Below are 21,953 nucleotides of genomic sequence, written 5' to 3'. Positions count from 1 at the left end.
ACATTTCTCAGTTTTTTGATTTCAATTATTCAACAAATGGTGGCTTTTAATCCATCAAAATGTTTAACCTGTCATTAAAGATATTTACTCATAAATTGTTTATTTTTGTTACACCAGATTATTTAATTTATTAGGATTAATCTTATATTAGTGAATTGAAAAAAGCAAATTGGAGCCAAATTTATTTGGATCTCTTTCAGCAAATCGGGTGGAAACCGGATCCAGATCTGTATTGGGTTTGTTTCATTTTTCATTTTGTATCTGTACCTACATGTGTTTGTCTGTCATCTTTGCTATTTCTAATTTATTTGTAATTGTCTTATTTCATTCCCGATAACCATCATAATATTAATTATTTTTAATGTTTTCGTGGTGTCACCTAATGTAGATTTGATTCCCTTCTACAACTTTACGATCCGTCATAATTCTGATCATTAACAGACAAGATGGGCTGTAAGCTCTCTTGCTGTAAATCTAACTCACCCAGAGTCTCAAGCAAACAAAGAAAATTCCAAAGAAAATTTCATTTTGACCTGGGAAATGATCATTATCCTCACCAGAAGATAGAAGAGGAGATTTCATCTACCAATTTACAACATATCTCAGAACGTGAACATCCAGAGGATTTGGAAGGTGATCCATCTACTCAACCATCCATAGGACCTCTCTTTATGCAAAGATCCAGGAGTGATATAAGATGTACGTTCTTTATTTTAATTAATCACTTCAGTTAACGAATCTTACAAATTTTTACCTATCTATTAATTTTTCATTCAACTGGTTAAATGTTTTCTCTTTTATATTTTCCTAGGTGTCAAAGAAAGGCGCAAAAGTCAGCTCATTGTAAGTATCAGATGAAACAAGAGAGTCTTATTACTCCGTAATTGAATTAGATAATTCTAACTGCTCATAATTATTTGTTTATCATTTCAATAACAGATTTTAGAATCTAGGCCTCTAAAAAAATCAAGCTCTTGTTCAACAATATACTTGGACGATAGCACGGTTAGTCATCCTAATTTAAAGAACACCATTAAATGTGTAACTCTCGCCATATATTATCATATAAAAAATCGTACATCTAATAATGTCTTGGAGATTTTTGATGAAAAAGTCCACCCTCTCTCAGTAAGTATCTGTATCTGATTATAGTATGTTATTTCTAGCGTTGCTGGCAAATTTGCTGGCAAAGATTTTTTTATTGAATCGATGAGTAACTCATATTTTCCTATTTCTTTTTTCTAAATTACAGAAAGACTGTGTTAATGAAGATTATCTCAAAGAACCGGATGCAAGGAGTTTGTATAGATTTATGCGAAACCTTTTTACTGCTGCTCAGTTATCACCAGAATGTGCCATTATAACACTTGTCTACCTCGAGAGGCTTTTAACCTACGCTGAGGTAGACATTTTACCCTGTACATGGAAAAGAATCGTTCTTGGAGCAATCTTGCTAGCATCAAAAGTATGGGACGATCAAGCAATTTGGAATGTTGATTATTGTTTAATTTTGAAAGATGTAACTGTCGAAGACATGTAAGTTAGATCCATGTTCACCATTTTTCAGATATTAGCCTTATTCAAGCTTATCCTTCCGTAATTTAGACATCCCAGCTTATTTAGGTTAGGTTGACTCACTTTTTAAATTATTTATTGTTCAGCCATTGTGAAATCGGCATTGAACTTTTTTCAATGGACTTGTTTGACTAGAGCTTTTCAATTTAACTATAATGTTGATTTTATTACTCATTACTAACATACAAACAACAAAGTATTGCAACGCAATGTACATTTAAAAAGTTGATTGTATTGTTATTGTTTTGATCAAAGAATGCCAAAGGTGGAAAAATATTTACCATTAATACTTTGATCCAAACAAAATGGCCAACTTACCTTTAATCTCTTCAAAAACTAAGAAATATATTTTAAGCTATATATTACACTATTTTTCACCTTTCCATTTTCCAGCATTTTATTATTAGTCAACTGCTTTGATTTGATGATTTGTGATTCATTCCGTGAAAGATTAAGCCTAATTTTATCGAAATTGAAAAGCAGTATTCCAGTAATTTATTTGGTTACAAGCTCATTGATTTAGTGGAAAGATCAGATGCGTATCACTTTAACATACTGTATATTTACCAACATCATCATTTTCAAAACTCGTCCATGTTTCTTCTATCAACTCTCCCACACGAGTCGGTAAATTAATCAAGGGGAAAAAGGCCTCCTGTAGATCAACTGTGATTTTGTTTATTCTTCAATGATTCATGATTCAGCTTCTTAAGAAAATTGACCAATTTACGTTCTTTATTCTCGATCATTCAATCTTTTCAAACTTCAACTTATTGCTAAACCATTTCATCAATAGAGAAAATCAAAAGTTAATCTTCTCCTTTTGAAAATTCACAAATGCTGTTTCGTTGCAAGAAATTATCAACGATATTGTGTTTAATCTATTAAATTCACTTAATATTTATTTATTTATAGACGCAGAATTTATTAGGCTCTTCCTTTTCTCATTCAAGTAACACATTCTCTTTTCTTTTTTATTATATTAATGGCTCTTTCGTTTGAAATTTAACCTCACATCATCTTTATTGCTCTCCTCTTAACGACAGTCTACGTTTTTTTGCCATTTAATATCAAAGAAAAAGAGTGAAAAGTTGAAACTTTTCACGCTTTTAATCAAGTCATTTTTCCATCGTTTTGTTACTCCTTTCATATCCATTCTTACCATTTAATTATTCAGCTCTTGGTTCTGCTATAACCTCATCAGGTTTCGGTTGAAATAGAATCATTTGTCTGTATCAATCAATCTTATACAACAGAACTCTATTAACCACCAATTAAATTATTTTCCACAAAATTTCAAAATTATTAGAACCGAAAAAAACTTCTACTTGATATTTCGAGATTTCGTACCTTTCTTTATTGTTAATGTTTTCATTAGCAACAGTTTTTAGTTGTTTTTATTGTATGGCATATTACACAAAGAGTAATCTCTTCTTTACTCTTCGATATTATATTAACACCAGTAATAACCATTTAATATTAACCACTATACACTGTTTATATTTATATCTTTTGATTACTCTGATTACCAACCCTTTTTACCCTCCTTTATCTTTACATAATTACATGTTTTATTATTGGTCGATCGATTCAGGTTAATGTTTGAATACAAAGGCTAACTTCACTATAAATATTGGTTTTTCATTTAACCCTATTGTTCCACATTTTTTAACATAATTTTTTTTCTTCTTATCCTAGGAATGAATTGGAAAGGCATTTTCTTCAAATGCTTCAATTTAATATTAATGTTCCCTCAAGTGTATATGCTAAATACTATTTTGACCTGAGAACCTTAGCTGATGAGAATGATCTCACTTTAACCATGGAGCCTTTGAGTAAAGAGAGAGCTCAACGATTAGAGGTAACGTTTCTTTTGACTGAAAACTGAACCAAACTTACTTATCAATTGAAAATACTAATCATACATTTATTTGTTCACAGGCAATGTCTAAACTTTGTGATATTCATAGAAATGGTATTCGGAGATGGTCAAGTGCTGAGAAGATAGCCCTGAATCGTCGAAGCAAAGCCATAATTTCATAGTATTCTTAATTTATTATAATTTTTTACTGTCTTTTTTTGTTTAACGAGAACGTTCAGCCTTTCTGTAAATAATGATAATTATAAAATAATTGTAATACTACAAGATGCCTGTTTAATATATTGGACGACACAACTCCATCCAAGCCCAAACACGCAACTATCAAGTCAATTATAAGACAAGCAGCAAAATTAGCGCTAAAAAATCATCTCAATTTTGTTTTCATCGTCTTTTTATACATATTTGTATACTTGTAAATAACTACAATTGGAATAAACGAAATGACTTGGATCTTTCCATTTAAAAGAAATTTTTTTGTATATTGTTTAACTTACCTGAAAGGATAATTAATTACTTCCAATGAAATAAACCAACTAGTTGATCTTCTACAGAATTTCTAGGTTTCAAAGTTTCTAAGCTATTATTACAAGTGTTACAATCAGTAATTTACTGTTCTAAACCATCTAAATCAATTTAAATTTATTCTCTTTTTTTCTCATCCATTGCATTACCATTCAAGATTGAATCCATTTTGCCCCAAATTTCAATCAGTGACAATGAATAAAATGTTGATTCTTGAATAGCTGTTAGTTTAATTATAACTTTACCAGGTTAACCTTTTTCTTTCCAACTAACAAGTAAATTCCATATTTTAATTGTAAATGGTTAAAGAGTACAATTGGATGAGTAAATGATCAGTTAGTGCTAAAAATCATCTCAATTTTGTTTTCATCGTCTTTTTATACATTGTACTTGTAAATAACTACAATTGGAATAAACGAAATGAATTGGATCTTTCCATTTAAAAGAAGCTTTTTGCATATTTTTTAATTTGTCTGAAAGGATAATTAACCACTTTCAATGAAATAAATCAACTATAGTTGGTTTTCAACATAATTTGGAGGTTTTAAAGTTTATATCAATAAAAATGACAATATTCAATTTACATTTTTGAAGCTGTAACAGTAATTTAATATTGAAGAGAAACATCTCTCGAAATTTTTAAAATCAGTTTATAATCCACATTAATATATTTCAATAGAAAATTAAGATTGAATCGTTTGTATCTTTATCTTAATGGCTATAATATTTTAATTTTAAACTCTGTTAATTTTATTGCCTATGTTATTTTATTGGAATGTTAAAATAATGATTTATTTTGTGGGCAAAACAAAATATTAATGCACATGCATTTGGTTGATTGTGTGACTGGACAATTTACCTGAAAAAACTATTTTTCAGTTAATATAAGTGGAGTTTTCGCTTATCACATAGTCATCATTATCATCAAAAATAGGTGAAATATTGGTAATAATTGTTGGAAAGTAGAAATCAATTTAACAATTGGGTGTTTGCTTCTGGTCATAGACTGAATCATTATACGGAAAGAATAGGGAATTTTTAGTAAGATAAAATCCATTCAACTTGATAATATATTAAAAAAATTTTGACTCCAAGTTATGGTTGGTACCAAGGCTCCAGTTTACCTTTGTAAAATATTAAATTAGTAGAAGGTAAAGGCACTTGACGTTTAGGTGAAGGGGGTGAGTACCCATGTGAGCCAAATGACTTTCGGTTGATATTTTCTTCTTTCATTATTTTATCGGCTTTTTTCGGCGAGTCAATAAGATTAGATACAAAAGTTTCTACTTTGGAACACAAAATGTTATTAATTTCTGTATTTTTTGCCAACCTGTAAAAATAGATGAAGATATTCATTGTTAACCATTTTTGCTTAAAAATACAATCAAATTACATACTTATTTACGTCAAATAGATGATGTTTGAGCAGTTTATTGCAAACGCTCTTGTTTAATGCTCGATCAAATAGAGGGACACCAAAATGACAATCAATTAAGCTCCAATATTTGAACTCGTCATTAATTTCAAGTTCTTTTGCTTTCTCAGTTTCTTGAAATTTACTTTCGTCTATTTCTTCCGATTTATCAATTGGCGCATCAACTGAATTTTCGTCAAAAGTTAACAATGCCGAATCTTCTTCCTCTAAAACCATGTCATCATTGGTTTTCCAATCACCTTCCAATTCATCAGGATTACTAGAAGGAACTTTGAGAATATCGTCTATTAGAGACTCCTCAGTTTGTTCAGAACTTAAGTCATGAAACTTTGTATGTCTAATGAGCGTAACAAAACCACAAGTAAATCTAAGATCAAGAGTTTTAGAGAGCTTTACTATCACAGGATGATTTTCAAATGGATTTGAGATCTCTTCATCCTTTGTCTCCTCGCAAGTTAATGGGAATGGTATGTAGATGAGATCATCGGCAGGAAAGTCACTTTTGCTCGCGTAGCCTTGGACTAGGACAGGCGACGTGGTTAACATGTCATTTATTGTATGAAGCGCATTATCAGCAGTTATTTTGGCAGAATCACGTCCCCATGGAGTTAAATACAGAAATTCAAAACCTTTGAATATAGTGGGTAAAGTTTTTAATCTTTGATGAGCCATGAGAAGAAGTGATGGTGGACCATCTGAAAGAAGTTCATAAAGATAAAGGTTAAACCAAATTGAGTTGATTAAAGGTGAAACAGGTCCAAGATATGGAAGACTAGTGTTAGTGATAAGTTGTGTTTCATTGCTAACTGGTGCTATTGATAACAATACTGAGTAATTCTTTTTCAACAATCGATCACAAACTTTGGCATCTAAATTCATCAAACTTTCAGCTCGAATAAGGTCGATTCCTAAACCAATTTCAGCATCTTCTGGTTCACAAAGACTTGCAGTTAGATCGGGATTGTGACGAATAAACTGCACGGTTCGATACAACATAATGGCATGAAGAAAATATCTTTCTGCTTCATCACCCTCTTCTTCAACGTTAATGTTATGAATTTCAGAGAGCTCAACCAGCAAGCTATCAATTGATTCATCAGACAATTTACCAACTTCAAACATGGTTACAGCATGCGTTTTAAGGCCAGGTGAAAGATTGCCCATCATCAAAAAAGCTACCAAAGTTGAGTCATAAAAGAAAGCAATGCGCTTAGTTGTTGATATTGAATTTGAATGTTGAAGCAAAGGTCGGCTTGAAGGATCCGTTGGTGAATCAACACGGTTAACATCATCGATTCCAGATGATGTCGTATTAGGATCAATAGTAATATTATTGATTAGTTTGGCCATTTGTTGACTAGTTTTATGATTATGGACACTTCGTGTTGATAGATGGCTATTTGTCGGAGACGAAGAAGTAGTATGACTCCAAGAAGGGTGGCATTCTTCCAAAGATACACTCAAAGTTTTTTTGTACGCAATGCCTAATCGACAATAGATGGATATAGCATTTTTAATGAGTGGCGAATCGATTTGCAGAATAGAGGCTAGTTCTTTAACCGTTGTTTTTTCATCAATGGAAACAAATATTTTGTACAAAAGAGTTTCCAAGTAATCACCTTGTATACGATTCATTACAAAACCTCGCAAAGGCGGGACTACAATCAAATCGTCATCTTCAATTGGTACATCCAAATATATCAATCCTTTGAGATACAAACTGCGAACATCTCTTTCATTATATTTACCAGCCAATTCGCCTTCTCCGATGGACCCACCTTCACCAATGATTGCATCAATAATATCTCTCTCGGGTTGTGTTACCATGTATCTCATGTCATCTTCAGTAACATATCCTGGAAAAATTTTCCACCAATATTCAATAACAATATCTTTAAGTGGCCTTTTGGGTAGTAAATCTCGAATCGGTTTACGCATAATTCCAAGAAATGTTCTTGATCGGCATTGATTCATTAAATCAATGTACTGATTTCGTCCAATACCAAGGATTCGAAGGCAATCAGCGGCAGTAAAGTTAGGCAAGGTATCATAGCTTCTTTCATGTTCCAGTAAATCATGGATCATTCCTACATAATATTGAAATGGAGTTATCCGCATCCCGTAAATCACATAATCAGATAAATGATATGGAAATAACATCAGATGTTCACGACTGTAACGAAGCAGCTCTACATAATAGCCTTTTTCACTACGGCGGACACCCTTGACTGAAAAATATACAATAAAAAATAAAGGTGAAAAAATTGCTATGGTGAAGAGGTTAGTTCATGTAAATAAACTTACCCAAGTTGCCTATGAATCTTAGTTGGTTTTTAATGCTGTATTCCAAAATTTTCTGGTCATATTCAGATTTGGTGCCAACAATAACTTTAATCTCTTCATCAAGATCGTCCCAGTGTACATTATTGCGTATAGATCTTTCAATGTCTTCGGACATTCCTGTTATCAATCAACCAAAGGACGACAAGTAACCATTAGCATAACAAATCAACAAAGATCGTTAATGACCGGTCGATTTTTGATTACGATGCCAGGATCAATTTACCTAATATAATGAAAACAAAACAAAATGGTAGAAGATATTTTTTTGAAGTGATAATAATCAAGATAGGACACAGAAAAAGAAGAGAGAGGAAAAAACGAGAAAGAAAACAGAAAAGAAGAGTGAGAGATAGACATAGAAATTAAAGTACATTACTTACCAAATGTCAATATTGGTTATTGTCAGATAACCTGTAATTAATAGACCATACAATAGCACCACAGAACAAGGTTAAATTATAACGGGGAATATTTAAAATCAATGGTCATAATTTTTGTTGAAATACAAACAAGATTGACGAAGAAAATAAACAAGAGGTAAACAAGATTTAATTGAGTTGGGCAAAAAAGCTGGAACAGATATTTAAATATTTGATAATTACTGGCCAAATTAAACTAGTACATTAACTATAAGAGACAGTAAATTGAGAAACTGTCTAACTAATCTAAATAATAATCACATAGATCAGTTAATGTGTGTTGTTTGTTGGCGTATTTTTACCTGACTCTCGCCAGCTAATACAGCAAAATTGTAAATAGCAAGATAGAAAGAGAAGAAAGTGAAAAGAAGAGCTCTTTCTCCTTTTCTCATATGTTACTTTAGCTGTAAAATTATATCGAATTTTGATTAAAATATTGAATTTTCTATGATTCCATGAATTAACCAACTTTTACCTTTTTACTTTACAGTCAGTGGTTCCAATATTTTCATTATTTACTGAATTTAAAACTAAATAAGAGGGGAAAAAATAGATTCAAGAAAATTTTTATTGAAATATTCGGACAGGCAATGAGTATTTAAACTATGGACAATCAGTACATTTGGAAAAATTTGGCATATAGATTTGGCGAATTGACAAGTTATTTGAAGGAAGATCTGGCACCAAACCCAATCTAATAAGAACTCAATAGTATTGCTATCGAATAAATTTCTGAATCTATTAACGTCAAAAATGTTTAATAGAATGACCGTTCTGAAATACAGAGGTAAAGTTAATATTCACTGAATAGTATTCAACCACTGATTCAGTAATTTTGATGTGTTGTCAATTAAATTTCAAAAATTGTTTCAAACTTAAAGCTGTTTAAATTTGCTGATGATAATTTTGATGCGTTACCCTAATAGCATTTAAAAATTGCCCATCCAACGACTCCATTCCATATGTTTTGTTTTGAAATATTTTGCTGTGAAAACACGTGTTTATTATGAGGCTTCTCTTTCACTTCCTACATGTTTCACATTTTCAATTAATTATTTTGTTTGTTCGTGTATCTTTTAATTTCTCCAATAATGCCAAAATTTAAAACTAAAACACCAAAAGAGCGCCATGATGGTTTACAAAAACAGAGTATAACCTTCAATAAGGACCTAGGACAGCATATCCTTAAAAATCCTCTGGTCATAGATAATATGGTTGAGAAGGTAAGTAAATCTATTTTTCAAGATGCTATTTGTTTCTATTTTGAACATTTATTAATTTTACCTTATCTTCTAGGCTGCCTTGAGGCCTACTGATGTTGTGCTGGAAATAGGTCCTGGTACTGGTAACATGACAGTCAAAATATTACCACATGTTAAAAAGCTGGTAGTTTGTGAAATAGATATTAGATTGGTTGGTGAATTAGAGAAACGTGTCCAAGGAACACCTTATCGATCCAAATTGAATATCTTGATTGGTGACGCATTAAAGACAAAATTTCCTTTTTTTGACGTTTGTCTTGCCAACATACCTTACCAAATATCATCTCCATTGGTATTTAAACTTCTTCATCATCGTCCCTTTTTCAGATGTGCTATTCTTATGTTTCAAAAGGAATTCGCTCAAAGGTTGGTTGCTAAACCAGGAGACAAACTTTATGGACGTTTAGCAGCTAATGTTCAACTTTTAGCTCGAGTTGACATTGTTATGAAAGTTGGTAAAAATAACTTCAAGCCTCCACCAAAAGTTGAATCCAGTGTTGTCAGAATTGAACCAATCAGTCCGCAGCCAGACATAAACTTGAAAGAATGGGATGGAATGCTGAGACTCGTTTTCCTACGAAAAAACAAAACTATTGGTGCAATATTTCGTCTAAAAGCTGTGATTGATTTAATGGAAAAAAATTATCGAGTTTATTGTAGTTTAAAAAATATCAAACTTGACGACAATTTCAGTTGCAAAGAAATGGTGGAAAAAGTTTTGGAAGAAAGTGGATTCCAAGAATCTCGTGCTAGGTCCATGGAAATAGATCAACTCTTAGTTCTTTTGTGCGCTTTCAATTCTAAAGGCTTCCATTTCGTTGCTTGATTCACCTCCTTTGATTAAAATAAATCAAAATTTGTACATACAATTTTATTTATTTATTTATTTATTTTACATAAAAAACTATTAATGTCTGCTTATACAATGCACTTCATAAATTATGTCTTTTTTTAAATTAATTAATAGCTCAGTGGTTAAAGAGTTGGTCAAGTTTGATTAAAAATAAGAAGGTGAGAGGGTCGAGTCAAGGTGGGGAAATCTTTTGTTACTAGAAATTTAAACGTGCGTGTAGCGCGCACGCACGCATAAAACGCATAACTGGCGTCAAATCTGGGAATTAAGTTTTACGCTCGTGTTTACAGCGTCTTTATTTGGATCAATTAGTTTTTATCTTTCTCGTTAAAACTCAGCCTAGCATAATAACAACCAGAGAGTGGATTTGATAGTCTTACGTATGTGTTGCCTCTCAGTGATCAATACAGTAAATGATGTGCAGGATAAGTTGTTTATTGTTATAATCACATAATGTCATTTTATTATTACTTATTTTCATGCGTTCAAGTTATTCATCTTACCTGGCCATCATCTAATCAATAGATGAATAAACAGTCAATTTCTCCAGTGATTTGCTGTCTTCATTTTCATACTGACTTTTTAACCCAACTTGAATGGTCAATTGGCCCACTATTGCATCTTTTAATCCTGTTGTATGGCCTCAATTTGAACTATTAAACTCATTCCTGTAAATCTTCCTTCTTCTCTGCCCTGTTCTTTGAATATTTAAAAACTTTTCTTGCATTTCATCCTTTTTTAATCATCATCACCATGACCAACCCCGTTGACTCTCTTTATTCATCTTTTTACCCAATCCACCTCAAAGTAACCCAACCTGATCTGCTCTTCAATTGTGTTAGCGCGATAGCCCTAATCAAGGGTAACCAGATCGCTTTAAGCAATCTAGATCTACTTTTTTTGTCAAAATGTTGTTATCGATCTGATCAAGCTGAACTTGTGGCTGAATCCTTATCATTTATTCTTGTGCTATCTTTTATCAATCTGAGTACAAAATAAGCTTCCGTGTTTTACTTTCATTCTGACTGCTAAAAGTTATAATTCTGTCAGGATTACTTTCAACCTTTCAACCTTGAATAGGTCCTTTCAGTGAAAGCCGTTATGTTTGTTATCTCATCATCTTCAATTATATTTGGATTTTTGCTTTTAAGATTGACTCGGATAGCAGCCTCAATCAATTCCTCATCAATAGATCTAGATGATGAAGGTATGTGATGCCAACCCTTTCGCTTTCGATGTCCATCAAATTATCATCAATGTTTCTTGTGTTGCTTTATGGACTTGAATTCAAAAAAATCATGGATTTCTTGTATTATTGAAAAAATTATGCGAAGAACTAAATTACTATTCCTATTCTTTCTTTCTTCAGATATTTTATTCTCCATGGAGAAGTCACCCGGAATTTTAGCCGCTGAACATCATATTGATAGAATAATGGAAAATTTGAAAGGGTTACACATCGAATCTCACATCGAAAAAAATTCTTTTAAATCACAATTCGATCCAAGTGTTGATGAAGAGGATCATCCAGTTCTTGAACATTACTCGGTAGACACAAACCAAGGCTCCAATGTAAATAACTTGAAACGTTTACTATCGGAAAACTTTTCCAGGCAACGTAACCACGAATCAGATCCAATGTACAAAGATGAGGTGAGAGCAACAATATTAGGACGAATGGCTTATTACACAGCAGAATCATTTGTGCAACACTTTGAAGCTACTGTTAGCTTAGCACGAACTGTGAAAGGAGCCAATATCATTGGTATCTTGCCTGGAATAAATCGGAATCAAAAAACTGATTCAATTGTACTTATTGGTGCTCACTATGATACAACCAAACACTCACCTGGAGTTGATGATAATGGCTCTGGAATTGCTGCTCTCCTTGAAATGGTACGAATTTTAGCCCCTCGATCTGGAGAGTTGAATAACACAATAATTTTTGTTGCCTTTGATCTTGAAGAAAATGGGATTCTTGGTAGTTTGGCATTTGTCAATCAGTATTTAATTCCGAAAGAATTGAAACCCAAAAAAACTGGATTTACTGGAGCCTTTATTTTGGACATGTTGCTTAACTATGATCCAAACAAACGATCTCAAACTTTACCCAGTGATGTGACTAGAGTGAGTTTTAATATTAGGAAAATTTTCAACATTTGTTTACATTTTCTAAGACATTCTCCATCTTTTTGGATTAGATTGTTCCAAAGGCTGGCTCATTCTTGCGAGGAAACCGGTATGCTGGCGATTTTATTGCTCTCATCTCCAGACGTGACTACGACGATGGTTTATTGGAGCCATTTAAGAAAGCTTGGTACACAATGCCTTCCCAGAGTAAATACAAATTGTTGGTCATTGATCCACCGATTCCTCAATATCCACATTTTATTTCTGCCTATCGTTTTCGCAATTTTATGAGAAGTGATCATGCAGCGTTTTGGAATCATCGTAACAGAGATTTCTTGGCGAGTCTTCCAGCCGTCTTAATCACTGACACAGGTAAGAATGGAGATTTTTAATACACAATATAAAATTGGAACAAAAATTAATCTAATTACTTTTGCTTCTATTTTATTCAGGCCCATTTCGAGGAGTCCAAAGAGCCTGCTACCATGAATTTTGTGATGATAAAGCTCAAATTACTACGGAAAATTTAGAGTTCCTTAAGCGCATTGTCGATACTTTGATAGTAACTGTTCTTAATTTAGCGAACTGAAAACCAATGTTTTTAATAATATTGGGTTTAAATTTGTTAATTATCCAAAAAAATACCAAATTTCTCTGATAAATGCAGATATTTTTGTATGTCAGATGCCCAAGGAGTCAGGGTTAAGTTAACAAAAAGGGTAAAATTCAAGCTCATTTTTAGGTGTCCCTATCCCGAGTATATTTAGTTTGTAGACAAGAAAAAAATGCAATAGAAACTGGACAAAATAAAGTTCAATTTTACTTTAATTTATTGTTAGGCGACTATGAAAAAATGTCCATTTCTTTAACTTAACCCTGATTACTAGGTGTACAAGATAAATAACAAATGAGAAATGAGAAGTAAATTGTCATCATGAGATTTTATCTACTCATACAATGACTTAATTTTATTAAAAAAACAAAAACAACAACATTGAAAGGCATTTCTTTCTGCAGTTAACCATCCAAAGAATACGACTCAAGAAAAAAAGCAAATTTATTTCAGTTCAGAGTTGAAACTAGAATATTGGGTCCACCATTGAGTCAGTCAGATACAGTAAAACAGAATTAAATGCTCAAAGAAAAACGAGGAATGGTAAGAAAATTGAAAGAAAGACAAATATGAAAGAAAAAGATCTTCATGCATTCTTTTTCTTAAAATTATACTGAGTTGATAATAATAATAGTAATAATAATAATGATAGTGATAATGATAATCCGTTCAACTTGATAATCCAAAAGGAGAAATCAAATAATTTAGTTGATGATTAATTGATTTCTTTCTCAGTAACACAGGAATTATTGGTGAGCTTTGGAGAAAAGACAATCATTGTTTGATGATCGTTCTTCTGTTTTTTTTTTCATTAATGGGTGAATTTTTCATTTCTCCTTGAGGTTGAATTTGTTGTTTAAATGTTTCAAGTCTATAAATTTGCTATGCAACAAGCAAATAGAAAAGGAGTATCATGGCCACAAAGAAGAACATTTTACTTAGAAGTGCATCCTCTAAATAGTCAGGATTACTTGGTGAAGGAGCTGGTCGATTGTCACTGAAGTTAAATATTGTCGAGGAAAAATATCCGAATGGAAAGGCACCGATACCGAATGACATGTGAAAACCTCCATCACCAAATCCAAATCCGGGGAATGAGGTTGATGGATGCGGTTCCGGCTCAGTCCGTTGACCTGGAGGCCTTGGCGGTAAGGTATCGCGTGGATCACGGCGTGAAGATCCTCGACCATAAATTGGGGTAACCTTATCTCTAGATATCAAAGCTTTACATACAGGACAAACCTGGCGTTGAGGTTTAGTTTCTAACCATTGATACAGACACGGCCAACAAAACAGATGACCACACATAGAAACAACAGCATCTTTAGCAGTATCTAAGCAAATATTACACTCGAAGGAACCATCATTGCTTTCCCGATTTTCACGGGTTGCTTCTTCTGGCTCAGTATTAGGCATTGTCTATTTATTTGTATCGAAATGAATAGTTGATATCACAATAAATGACCGATGACGATGGTAAAACGATGGTAATCCAAGCAACAGTGATGATGGTTGTATTTCAAGAACAAGTTACCTTCAATGAGACTGGGAAAAGAACAGAGAAAAAGAAAATTCAAGATCAATTGAATCAGAGAAAGGAAAGAACCAAAATTCAATTACAAATCAAAATGTTTCACCATTTGAATAAATATTAGATGAGAATCATGATCAAAATTAAACTTACCTTAAACTGAGATCAAACATCAAATCACTAGAAAAACAGTTAATAAATAATTAACTGATTGTAAAGAATAAACAATTAAAGTCGCCCATAATTGTTGTCTGGTTTCATCAAAATAACATAAATTGTAAGGCCTAGAAAGAGTTTCTAGCTTGAAACTTGAAAACCTCTGAAACACAGCAAAACAGTTACCGCTAGTGACATCTTATAGCGAGAGGTGTCATTATACACTTTTTAATGTTAAAAACTGGATTATTTTATGAATTTTATTTAAACAATTTAGTCAACAATTACTTGTCACCCTATTCATTGTTTTATTTTTACAACAGTTTAACTACCTGATTGCTGAATCAATATGTAGTCTCTATCAACAATAACTAGTGCAATCGCATGTCTAACATTTCATTGTTTCGTATTGTCAAGGTTGATTATTGGGATATTTAGAAGAAAACAAGATGACCTCCGATAAATCGGAGCTCGGAGCGTATTTATTAGAGACACAAGTTGTTTAGTCAAAACATGATCCAGGAGCAATATATAAAGAGAAGTGGGAAATGCTCATGAGAAATCAAGGAAATTCGGAAACAGAAATTTTCAATGGAGAAGACATTAAAGATTATCACCTTGAAAGACTGACCATTAAATCTAATTGAATGTTCCTGACTGTTGGAGTATTCAAATTTCCTGATCATCAATAGTTGATTAACATTGTGAAATTCATAAAGCTCACTTTGAGTTTATTGTCTCTCCAAGTCAATAATTGATATGAAGTTTAATGTCTATGATGCCTGAATAAGTCAGTTGACATGAAATACTAAATACTTGACAACAAGAAGTAAATATAATGTGTTACAGTTATGGTGGATTAAATTAAAAATATCAACCATTTATTAAATTATAATTGATCAGACTTTTCCCATCGATATCAAAATTTCTTATTCGATTGCTGCAAGGCTGAGTAACCAGACAATTTGTAAACACTTATTTTGCATAAGCAAATTCCCGATGATTTGAAATGAATAAATCAAAAATTTAAGTCTATGAAAAGCATTTTTGATTATTGTCTGACCATCTTCATGTTGCAGGAACATGATAAAGCATCAACTTGGATCACATAATTTCTTGTTTGATTGTAATACAAAGTTTGATTAGAATGTTTGAAAACAAAATGTATTAATCAATTTAATCTTGTTTGATTGGTTCATAAAACCAGATCAATGAGAATCTAAAAAAGCTATACAAAATGAATGAGATTGAAATGAACATTGTTATGTAATTATATGCTAATAATCCAGTCATTGGAGTGATTAAAGCTGACAATTTAAGAACATATGCCATCATCTTTAAAAAGGTTCTGGAAAATAAAAAATATAAAACAATTATTATAAATCAGTTTTAGTTTAGTTTTTGATTTGATACTTACTTATTTTTACACGGCGAGTAATCTGAATGAAGTAAAATGCTGGTTGAAATCGCAATTAAATAGCTAGAAATAATATGAGGATCAACAAATGATTTTGAAAATTGATTACGGATAAATTGATCTCTAAACCAGGTTACTAGAGTTGGAATTGTTGGAACCAGAGATGAGCAAATAAGAAGAATTAGTGTTGTATCAATGTAACGATAAGTAGTCTTTTCATTTGAGCCTTTACGAAGTTCATTAAGATGTTGAGGAATTGAAACAAAGAGAAGCTTAAAAATGAACAGAATGTTTGCCGCAATTAAACAGATTGAGCTACATGTCAATATAGTAACGAGAAGAAAAGTTGCTGTGATTAAAATTGGAATAATTTTGAGTCTTGGTATTTTTTCTTTCACTTCCAGAGAATCCAATTGATTTCGATTGAATCTAAAACAAAAGATATTAGAAGAAGATTAGATTTTGAGAAAGATGTTATATAAATTGAGCAAAACTTACACTCTAATTAAGTTAGAAGCAATATTAGAAAAGAAGAAAATCATCAGATCAATTGTAGATGCAATTACAAATGTAAATGAGTATGAAAATAAGTATAGAAAAGTATGGAGAAAAATTTTCTGGTTGTCACTTAATGAAAGGTGAGAAAACGGAATAACAGAGTCGGAAATCAGTGAAATCCCAAAAGATAGCTCGATAAATCTAGAAAAGAAATAAAAAATACAAATTTTAGTTAAGACTTTTGACAATAAGTTGAGATTGGCATTTTTCAGATAAATTGAATTACCTGATGATTTTATCCACAACAAAAGGTGAAAGTGGTAATAATGCATAAAGAGATATCTTAAGGAAATTGTTTTTAAGTATCACAAATAATGGTTCGAATGTTTCCCGACTGTGAATAAATCCAGCTTTTTGTAAAGGCTCCAATATGTTTCTGTTGGGCTGAGGGAATATTTGGATAGATAACGCAGAAAGTAAAATTGCTGATATATATGGAAGAAAATAGTTGAAATAATGACGAATCAGTTGACTAAGAACTTCTTGGTAAGAAAAGTTAATTTTAACAACGTAACCACAATTAGGGTCCAACATAAGGTATAAATGAGGATGCCTAGGATCGGATGGATCTTGTTTTGGAATATTAAGTCGTAAATTCATCGTAACTGATTTACTTTTAGAGGGTGCTATTTGACTAGACGTATCTTCATAACTCCAGGGAACCCAAAATTGAATAAGGCCATATTCAAAAGCATTTTGGTAACAAGAACGAACTTCAACTTTTAAATTATAGCTATGCCAAACTTGACTAAAGCCAACCAGAGTCAAGTTGTAAAAAACAGCTTCCTCAGCCACCGGAATTTCCAGAATGTCAATTGATGTCCAAAGAAGTGACATTAAACCATCTAAAAATGTAGGCATAACAATGGCCTTATTTCGACGACCAAACGAATATCTTTCACCAATAACAGCAACTGGCGTAACGGTTGGTCCAAGATAAACAACAATATGGGAATGCCCTGAGTTAATTAATTTATCTGAATCCAGTTTCAAAACTTTCCGTTCATTTCCAAAAGTCTTTTGAATAAGTCGACTCATGTGAGTAAGACTTTCTCCGTTTTCACTGAAAAATAAATTTAAAATTAATTTACGATTTGATTATGTTAAAGCTTGTAACTTGTACCATAACTGAGTTGATGTCCCGTTAACATTGATTACTGTTGCATTACAACCATAAACCCAATCACTTCTCATAACGTTTGAAGTTAACAATATCACATTAGTTTTCGGAACCAGGGGAAATAGAAGAAATGTAGCATCAATAATCTGTTTTGAAAAGGATGAAAGTTAATCATTATGATGAACCAGAAGTAACAAGAGTTGTTGAATTACCTTGTTACGACGGAAAATAAAATACCGGTGATCGAATGAAATCCAAATTCCTTTTCGTGGAAGTTTAGTTTTTAAAGGTATAATCACATTACTGGAAGGTCCTCGGTTACGATTGAGCAAGTGGTAAGAAATTATTTGTGTGCGTCTCTTTGGATCAGAAATAATTTTGTGCGATTTAGAATCAGCAAGATCAAAAATAAGTTTAGCCAATTTAACAATCAATTGCCTACACCAAATGATACATTGATGGTCAGTTGATAGCCAAACATCGGAAACAGCTGTAGTTAATAGATTGATATCACCGGAGCTTGGCAGTAGATCGGGTAATTGAATCAAATCGGATTTAACCAACTTATCGTCAAATCCACCGCCAAGAGAGATAATAGTTAGATGATTGAGTTGAGATGAATTTCGATTACTTTTCCAATAAGAGAGTACATTATGATAATAATTTAGCATATGAGTATCAATAAAAAGAGCTGTATAAGATGAAATAAGCAATAAATTAGTATAAAAATAATCAAAACAATAGGAAAGTCAAGAGGGAAAAAACGGAAATGTGAAACACTTCAGATTTTGCTAATCAAGAATAAATATTCTCAAAAGAAGAAAGAAGGGGATAGAGAGAGAAGAAATAATCAATAAAAGATTCAAGTCATCATTCCAACTAACCAGGTTGTTTATGCGGTGTTGCTAGCGTTATCAGCAAATCGACAGATGATGCTTCAAAATTAGGCATGGTGAAAACTCCTCGGCTAATTAGTCCACCCTAAGAAGAAAAACAATATCAATAAGATTAATCAGCTATTAAATTGACTTTTTGTTGTTTTGAGTAGCCTTGTTTAATATTTATAACTTACTATTGAATGTCCTATTACTATGAGCGAAACATTCCGTCCTGCTTCTAAGTAAAGCTTTTTAATTGCTTCAATAGATTCATATAAAAATTCCGTTTGAGATTGTAATTTAGCCCCATATAGGCCAGATAATTCTTCACTAAAGTCTATTGTGAAAAAATTGAAATGATGAGGCATTAATCGTTCTTCAGCCATTCGTAAGGCAATCGATCCAAAAGAACGAACTTGTTTGTAGCTACCAGCACTTCCAGGAACAAAAAGAACAGGTATTCCATAGATAACTCCTTCTCTGTAAACAAAATAACAAAAAAAACACAAAAATTAATCAATCAAAGATAGACAAAAATCGATGGGAAGTGGACAAAAAAGGAGGAAACAAAGAATACAAAAGAAACAATCAATAATACAAAAATATTCAAAAAGGTTAGAAAAAAATTACCTGAGAAACATTGCATATTCACCTTCCCCATAAATGTATAAATTGTAATTTGGAAATTTTTTGGAAATATTGTTACGCAGAGGAACAGGCTGTGAAATAAAAGATAACATGAAATATTAAATATTAAATTCGACTGGTTGTTGGATAAATTTCTGAGAAATATGCCGATATGATCAATTGGACAGTGATGACTCGGCAAACATTTCGCATTTCATTAATAATCATTGTTCAGATAATTAAATTGAATGACCGGAACAAATAAGCTGCTATGAAGAATTGCATCGATAATCAAATGGATTGAATAAACTTGAAAACTACACAACCGTATAACAGGATGAAGTTGTTGCCATGTTATTGTTAAACTTCATTGATTAGTACGCAATGAAAAAGTACAAGTTTTTGTCTGAATTTTTCATGAAGTAAAATTTCTCTAAATAATTGTATCATAAATCTGCTCATCGAGTACAAAGACACACTTAAGTATGCGACGATAGTCAAAGTAAAATCTTAATTACACCTCAGCAAAGGTTTTGTAATCTTTATTTCTACAGAAAAAATGACGTTTCATAATGAGTGTACTGTGACAAATTAGTTATGCTAGTACAATTTTTCACTGAAAAATTGAATAATAAGATTTTTTCATGTTGTGAGTCTAACAGAGTAAAACAGTCAAAAATAATAACATGTAAAGCAAATGTTGTTCAGAATGTTCATGGTCAGATGAACCACACTCCTTTTAACCTTTGTAACAAGAGGCACAAGAGATTTCATTTCTTTCCTTGTTAGAGGTGTAATTAATTGATCAAGAAATTATTTATGAGACAACAAGAATTATATCAAAATGATTAAGAAAAATAAAAGATCGTTTTGACAACTTACTATGAACTGAGGAAATTGATACATGAAAGTCATTTCACATTGGTTGTGTTCCTCTTTAATTGCATAATGGTAAAATCCAAAGCACAATAAGCTAAAAAGTAGAATATAAAATAAACTTAATTTTGATTTAAAAAAATCTTTAATAAATAAGTTAACCATGGTTAGAGTAAATTAACTTTCAATCTAACTCACAACCATGATCAACTTGTTCTGATGAAAACAAACTCATCACAGAACAAAAAATCAAACTTGTGGTTGAATAAAAAGTCAAAAGATTGCGCTGCTAACTGTTTTCTAAAAAATGCTTTTATCAATGAGAGAATCAATTGATTCTTTCATTGTACAATTTTTTATTTACGTTAATTAAGTGTCATATAAGTGTCGTTTGACTGTTTAAGAAATAAGATGACTTTAAACACATTAACCAGATCTTCAAGGGTTTTATTAACAAACTTCAACCTAGGAAATAATCGATGTTCTGCTAGATGGACGAGTGATTGTATAAAAATTACACCTTTGCAAAGGACTCTTCTTGCCATAGGTTCATCTGCTGTCGCTCTCATTGATCCATTCAGAGATGGTAAGATATTTTAACGATGTTTAACCCATTTTAATAAGATTGTATAACTGATGTTCATTTTTACTAATACTAGATATGGTTGCTGTTAGCGGGGAAGTTATGGGACAACAAGCACTAAAACGAATGTGGAAAAATATGGCTTCAGATGAAGAAGGTTCTAAAATATTAGCTGACAAACCCAGAATCAACTCAAGTCAAATCGATTTAAAATATTTGGAATCATTACCGGTTAATTCTCTGGGTCATCAATACGTAAAATTTTTAAAGGATAATGTAAAGAATGCGAATTAATCCAATCTTACCTTTCTTTGCATTGCTCAAAATACTCATCTAATGTATTCTTTGTCACAGAATATTAGCTGTGATACTCGAAAAGAAGTTAAATTTGTGGATGACCCGGAATTGGCTTATGTTATGCAAAGATACAGAGAAACTCATGATTTGGTTCATCTTTTATTGCATATGCCAACAAATATGCTTGGAGAAGTAGTCGTTAAATGGGTAGAAGCAATCCAATATAATCTTCCCATGTGTTGGGGTGCTGCTGTTTTCGGTGCTTCTAGGTTGAAACCCAAGCAACGAGCTAAATATACTTCAACTCATCTTGATTGGGCCATACAAGCTGGGAAGCAGTCACATTATTTATTAAATATTTATTTCGAGAAACGTTGGACTCAAGATATCGAAAATCTACGACAAGAACTCAACATACCAAGCCCACCATAATGAACTTTGCACTTGATCTGCTGCAATCTACGAATTACAAGAAAATTTAACTTGTAATAGTTTATAAAGCTCAGCGGTAAATTTTAGTCTGTTAGCATTAAATCTAGACCGATTGAGATCTTCTACAAATTAGATGGAAATTTAATCCATGAGCAATTCAATCTTCATCTAAATTGTGTACATTTGCGATCTGAATACTTACGGCAGTATGTCATTTCTATCGAATAATGATCGCAATTCCGGTTTTGAGTTAATGTTTTCAATATATTGAGAAATCTTTTTCGTCGAAATACTTTGTCACACAATGCTATGTTATTTCTAGTAATTGGCAGCGTTTCTTACATTCTTATGCGATAAATCGATAAACTTGCCATGCCATTCTGGCATTGATGGAATCATCTTTACCAGAATTAAACGGAAATCTAAATTTTACCAGATTTGGTC

The 21,953-nt window shown here is 32.0% G+C and overlaps 7 protein-coding genes across 8 annotated transcripts; 4 read left to right on the top strand and 3 right to left on the bottom strand.

The window, feature by feature from the left end:
• The first annotated feature begins 44 nt into the window (after window positions 1-44).
• CycY (cyclin Y) lies at window positions 45-3,926 on the top strand. 2 transcript variants are annotated; one of them, XM_015925743.3, is made up of 7 exons: window positions 45-236; window positions 389-699; window positions 812-843; window positions 940-1,128; window positions 1,253-1,536; window positions 3,274-3,436; window positions 3,517-3,926. In XM_015925743.3, exons 2-7 carry the CDS (start codon window positions 447-449, stop codon window positions 3,616-3,618), a joined length of 1,023 nt encoding a protein of 340 aa, XP_015781229.1. In that variant the 5' UTR covers window positions 45-236; window positions 389-446; the 3' UTR covers window positions 3,619-3,926. The 2 variants fall into 2 exon arrangements, with proteins under 2 accessions (XP_015781229.1, XP_015781228.1); XM_015925742.3 differs by lacking the exon at window positions 45-236 and having other exon boundaries at window positions 269-699.
• Window positions 3,927-4,727: 801 nt separating this feature from the next.
• Window positions 4,728-8,500, bottom strand: LOC107359202 (protein FAM91A1). The gene is made up of 4 exons (XM_015925676.3): window positions 8,138-8,500; window positions 7,719-7,980; window positions 5,377-7,642; window positions 4,728-5,309 (listed from the first exon to the last, which is right to left on the bottom strand). The coding sequence occupies exons 2-4, from the start codon at window positions 7,870-7,872 to the stop codon at window positions 5,075-5,077; spliced, it is 2,655 nt and encodes an 884-aa protein (XP_015781162.2). The 5' UTR covers window positions 7,873-7,980; window positions 8,138-8,500; the 3' UTR covers window positions 4,728-5,074.
• Window positions 8,501-9,138: 638 nt separating this feature from the next.
• On the top strand, window positions 9,139-10,307 carry LOC107359074 (putative dimethyladenosine transferase). The gene is made up of 2 exons (XM_015925519.3): window positions 9,139-9,399; window positions 9,473-10,307. Exons 1-2 carry the CDS (start codon window positions 9,268-9,270, stop codon window positions 10,262-10,264), a joined length of 924 nt encoding a protein of 307 aa, XP_015781005.2. The 5' UTR covers window positions 9,139-9,267; the 3' UTR covers window positions 10,265-10,307.
• Window positions 10,308-11,169: 862 nt separating this feature from the next.
• LOC107359072 (uncharacterized) lies at window positions 11,170-13,500 on the top strand. Its single transcript, XM_015925518.3, has 4 exons — window positions 11,170-11,498; window positions 11,661-12,418; window positions 12,493-12,793; window positions 12,874-13,500. Exons 1-4 carry the CDS (start codon window positions 11,393-11,395, stop codon window positions 13,008-13,010), a joined length of 1,302 nt encoding a protein of 433 aa, XP_015781004.2. The 5' UTR covers window positions 11,170-11,392; the 3' UTR covers window positions 13,011-13,500.
• LOC107359076 (E3 ubiquitin-protein ligase RNF185) lies at window positions 13,337-14,854 on the bottom strand. Its single transcript, XM_015925521.2, has 2 exons — window positions 14,719-14,854; window positions 13,337-14,579 (listed from the first exon to the last, which is right to left on the bottom strand). Exon 2 carries the CDS (start codon window positions 14,448-14,450, stop codon window positions 13,917-13,919), a length of 534 nt encoding a protein of 177 aa, XP_015781007.1. The 5' UTR covers window positions 14,451-14,579; window positions 14,719-14,854; the 3' UTR covers window positions 13,337-13,916.
• Window positions 14,855-15,746: 892 nt separating this feature from the next.
• PGAP1 (GPI inositol-deacylase) lies at window positions 15,747-20,422 on the bottom strand. The gene is made up of 10 exons (XM_015925517.3): window positions 20,204-20,422; window positions 19,325-19,413; window positions 18,889-19,174; window positions 18,701-18,797; window positions 18,029-18,507; window positions 17,820-17,962; window positions 16,923-17,759; window positions 16,637-16,837; window positions 16,139-16,567; window positions 15,747-16,069 (listed from the first exon to the last, which is right to left on the bottom strand). The coding sequence occupies exons 1-10, from the start codon at window positions 20,360-20,362 to the stop codon at window positions 15,898-15,900; spliced, it is 2,892 nt and encodes a 963-aa protein (XP_015781003.2). The 5' UTR covers window positions 20,363-20,422; the 3' UTR covers window positions 15,747-15,897.
• Window positions 20,423-20,511: 89 nt separating this feature from the next.
• On the top strand, window positions 20,512-21,805 carry Coq4 (Coenzyme Q4). The gene is made up of 3 exons (XM_015925520.3): window positions 20,512-20,783; window positions 20,857-21,056; window positions 21,135-21,805. Exons 1-3 carry the CDS (start codon window positions 20,609-20,611, stop codon window positions 21,507-21,509), a joined length of 750 nt encoding a protein of 249 aa, XP_015781006.2. The 5' UTR covers window positions 20,512-20,608; the 3' UTR covers window positions 21,510-21,805.
• The last annotated feature ends 148 nt before the right edge of the window (window positions 21,806-21,953 follow it).

Source organism: Tetranychus urticae, chromosome 1, assembly GCF_039701765.1.
Source record: "Tetranychus urticae isolate SD_2017Ah chromosome 1, NJAU_TeUrti_SD_1.0, whole genome shotgun sequence".
NCBI lineage: Eukaryota > Metazoa > Arthropoda > Arachnida > Trombidiformes > Tetranychidae > Tetranychus > Tetranychus urticae.
This window is presented reverse-complemented; position numbering and strand designations above follow the sequence as displayed.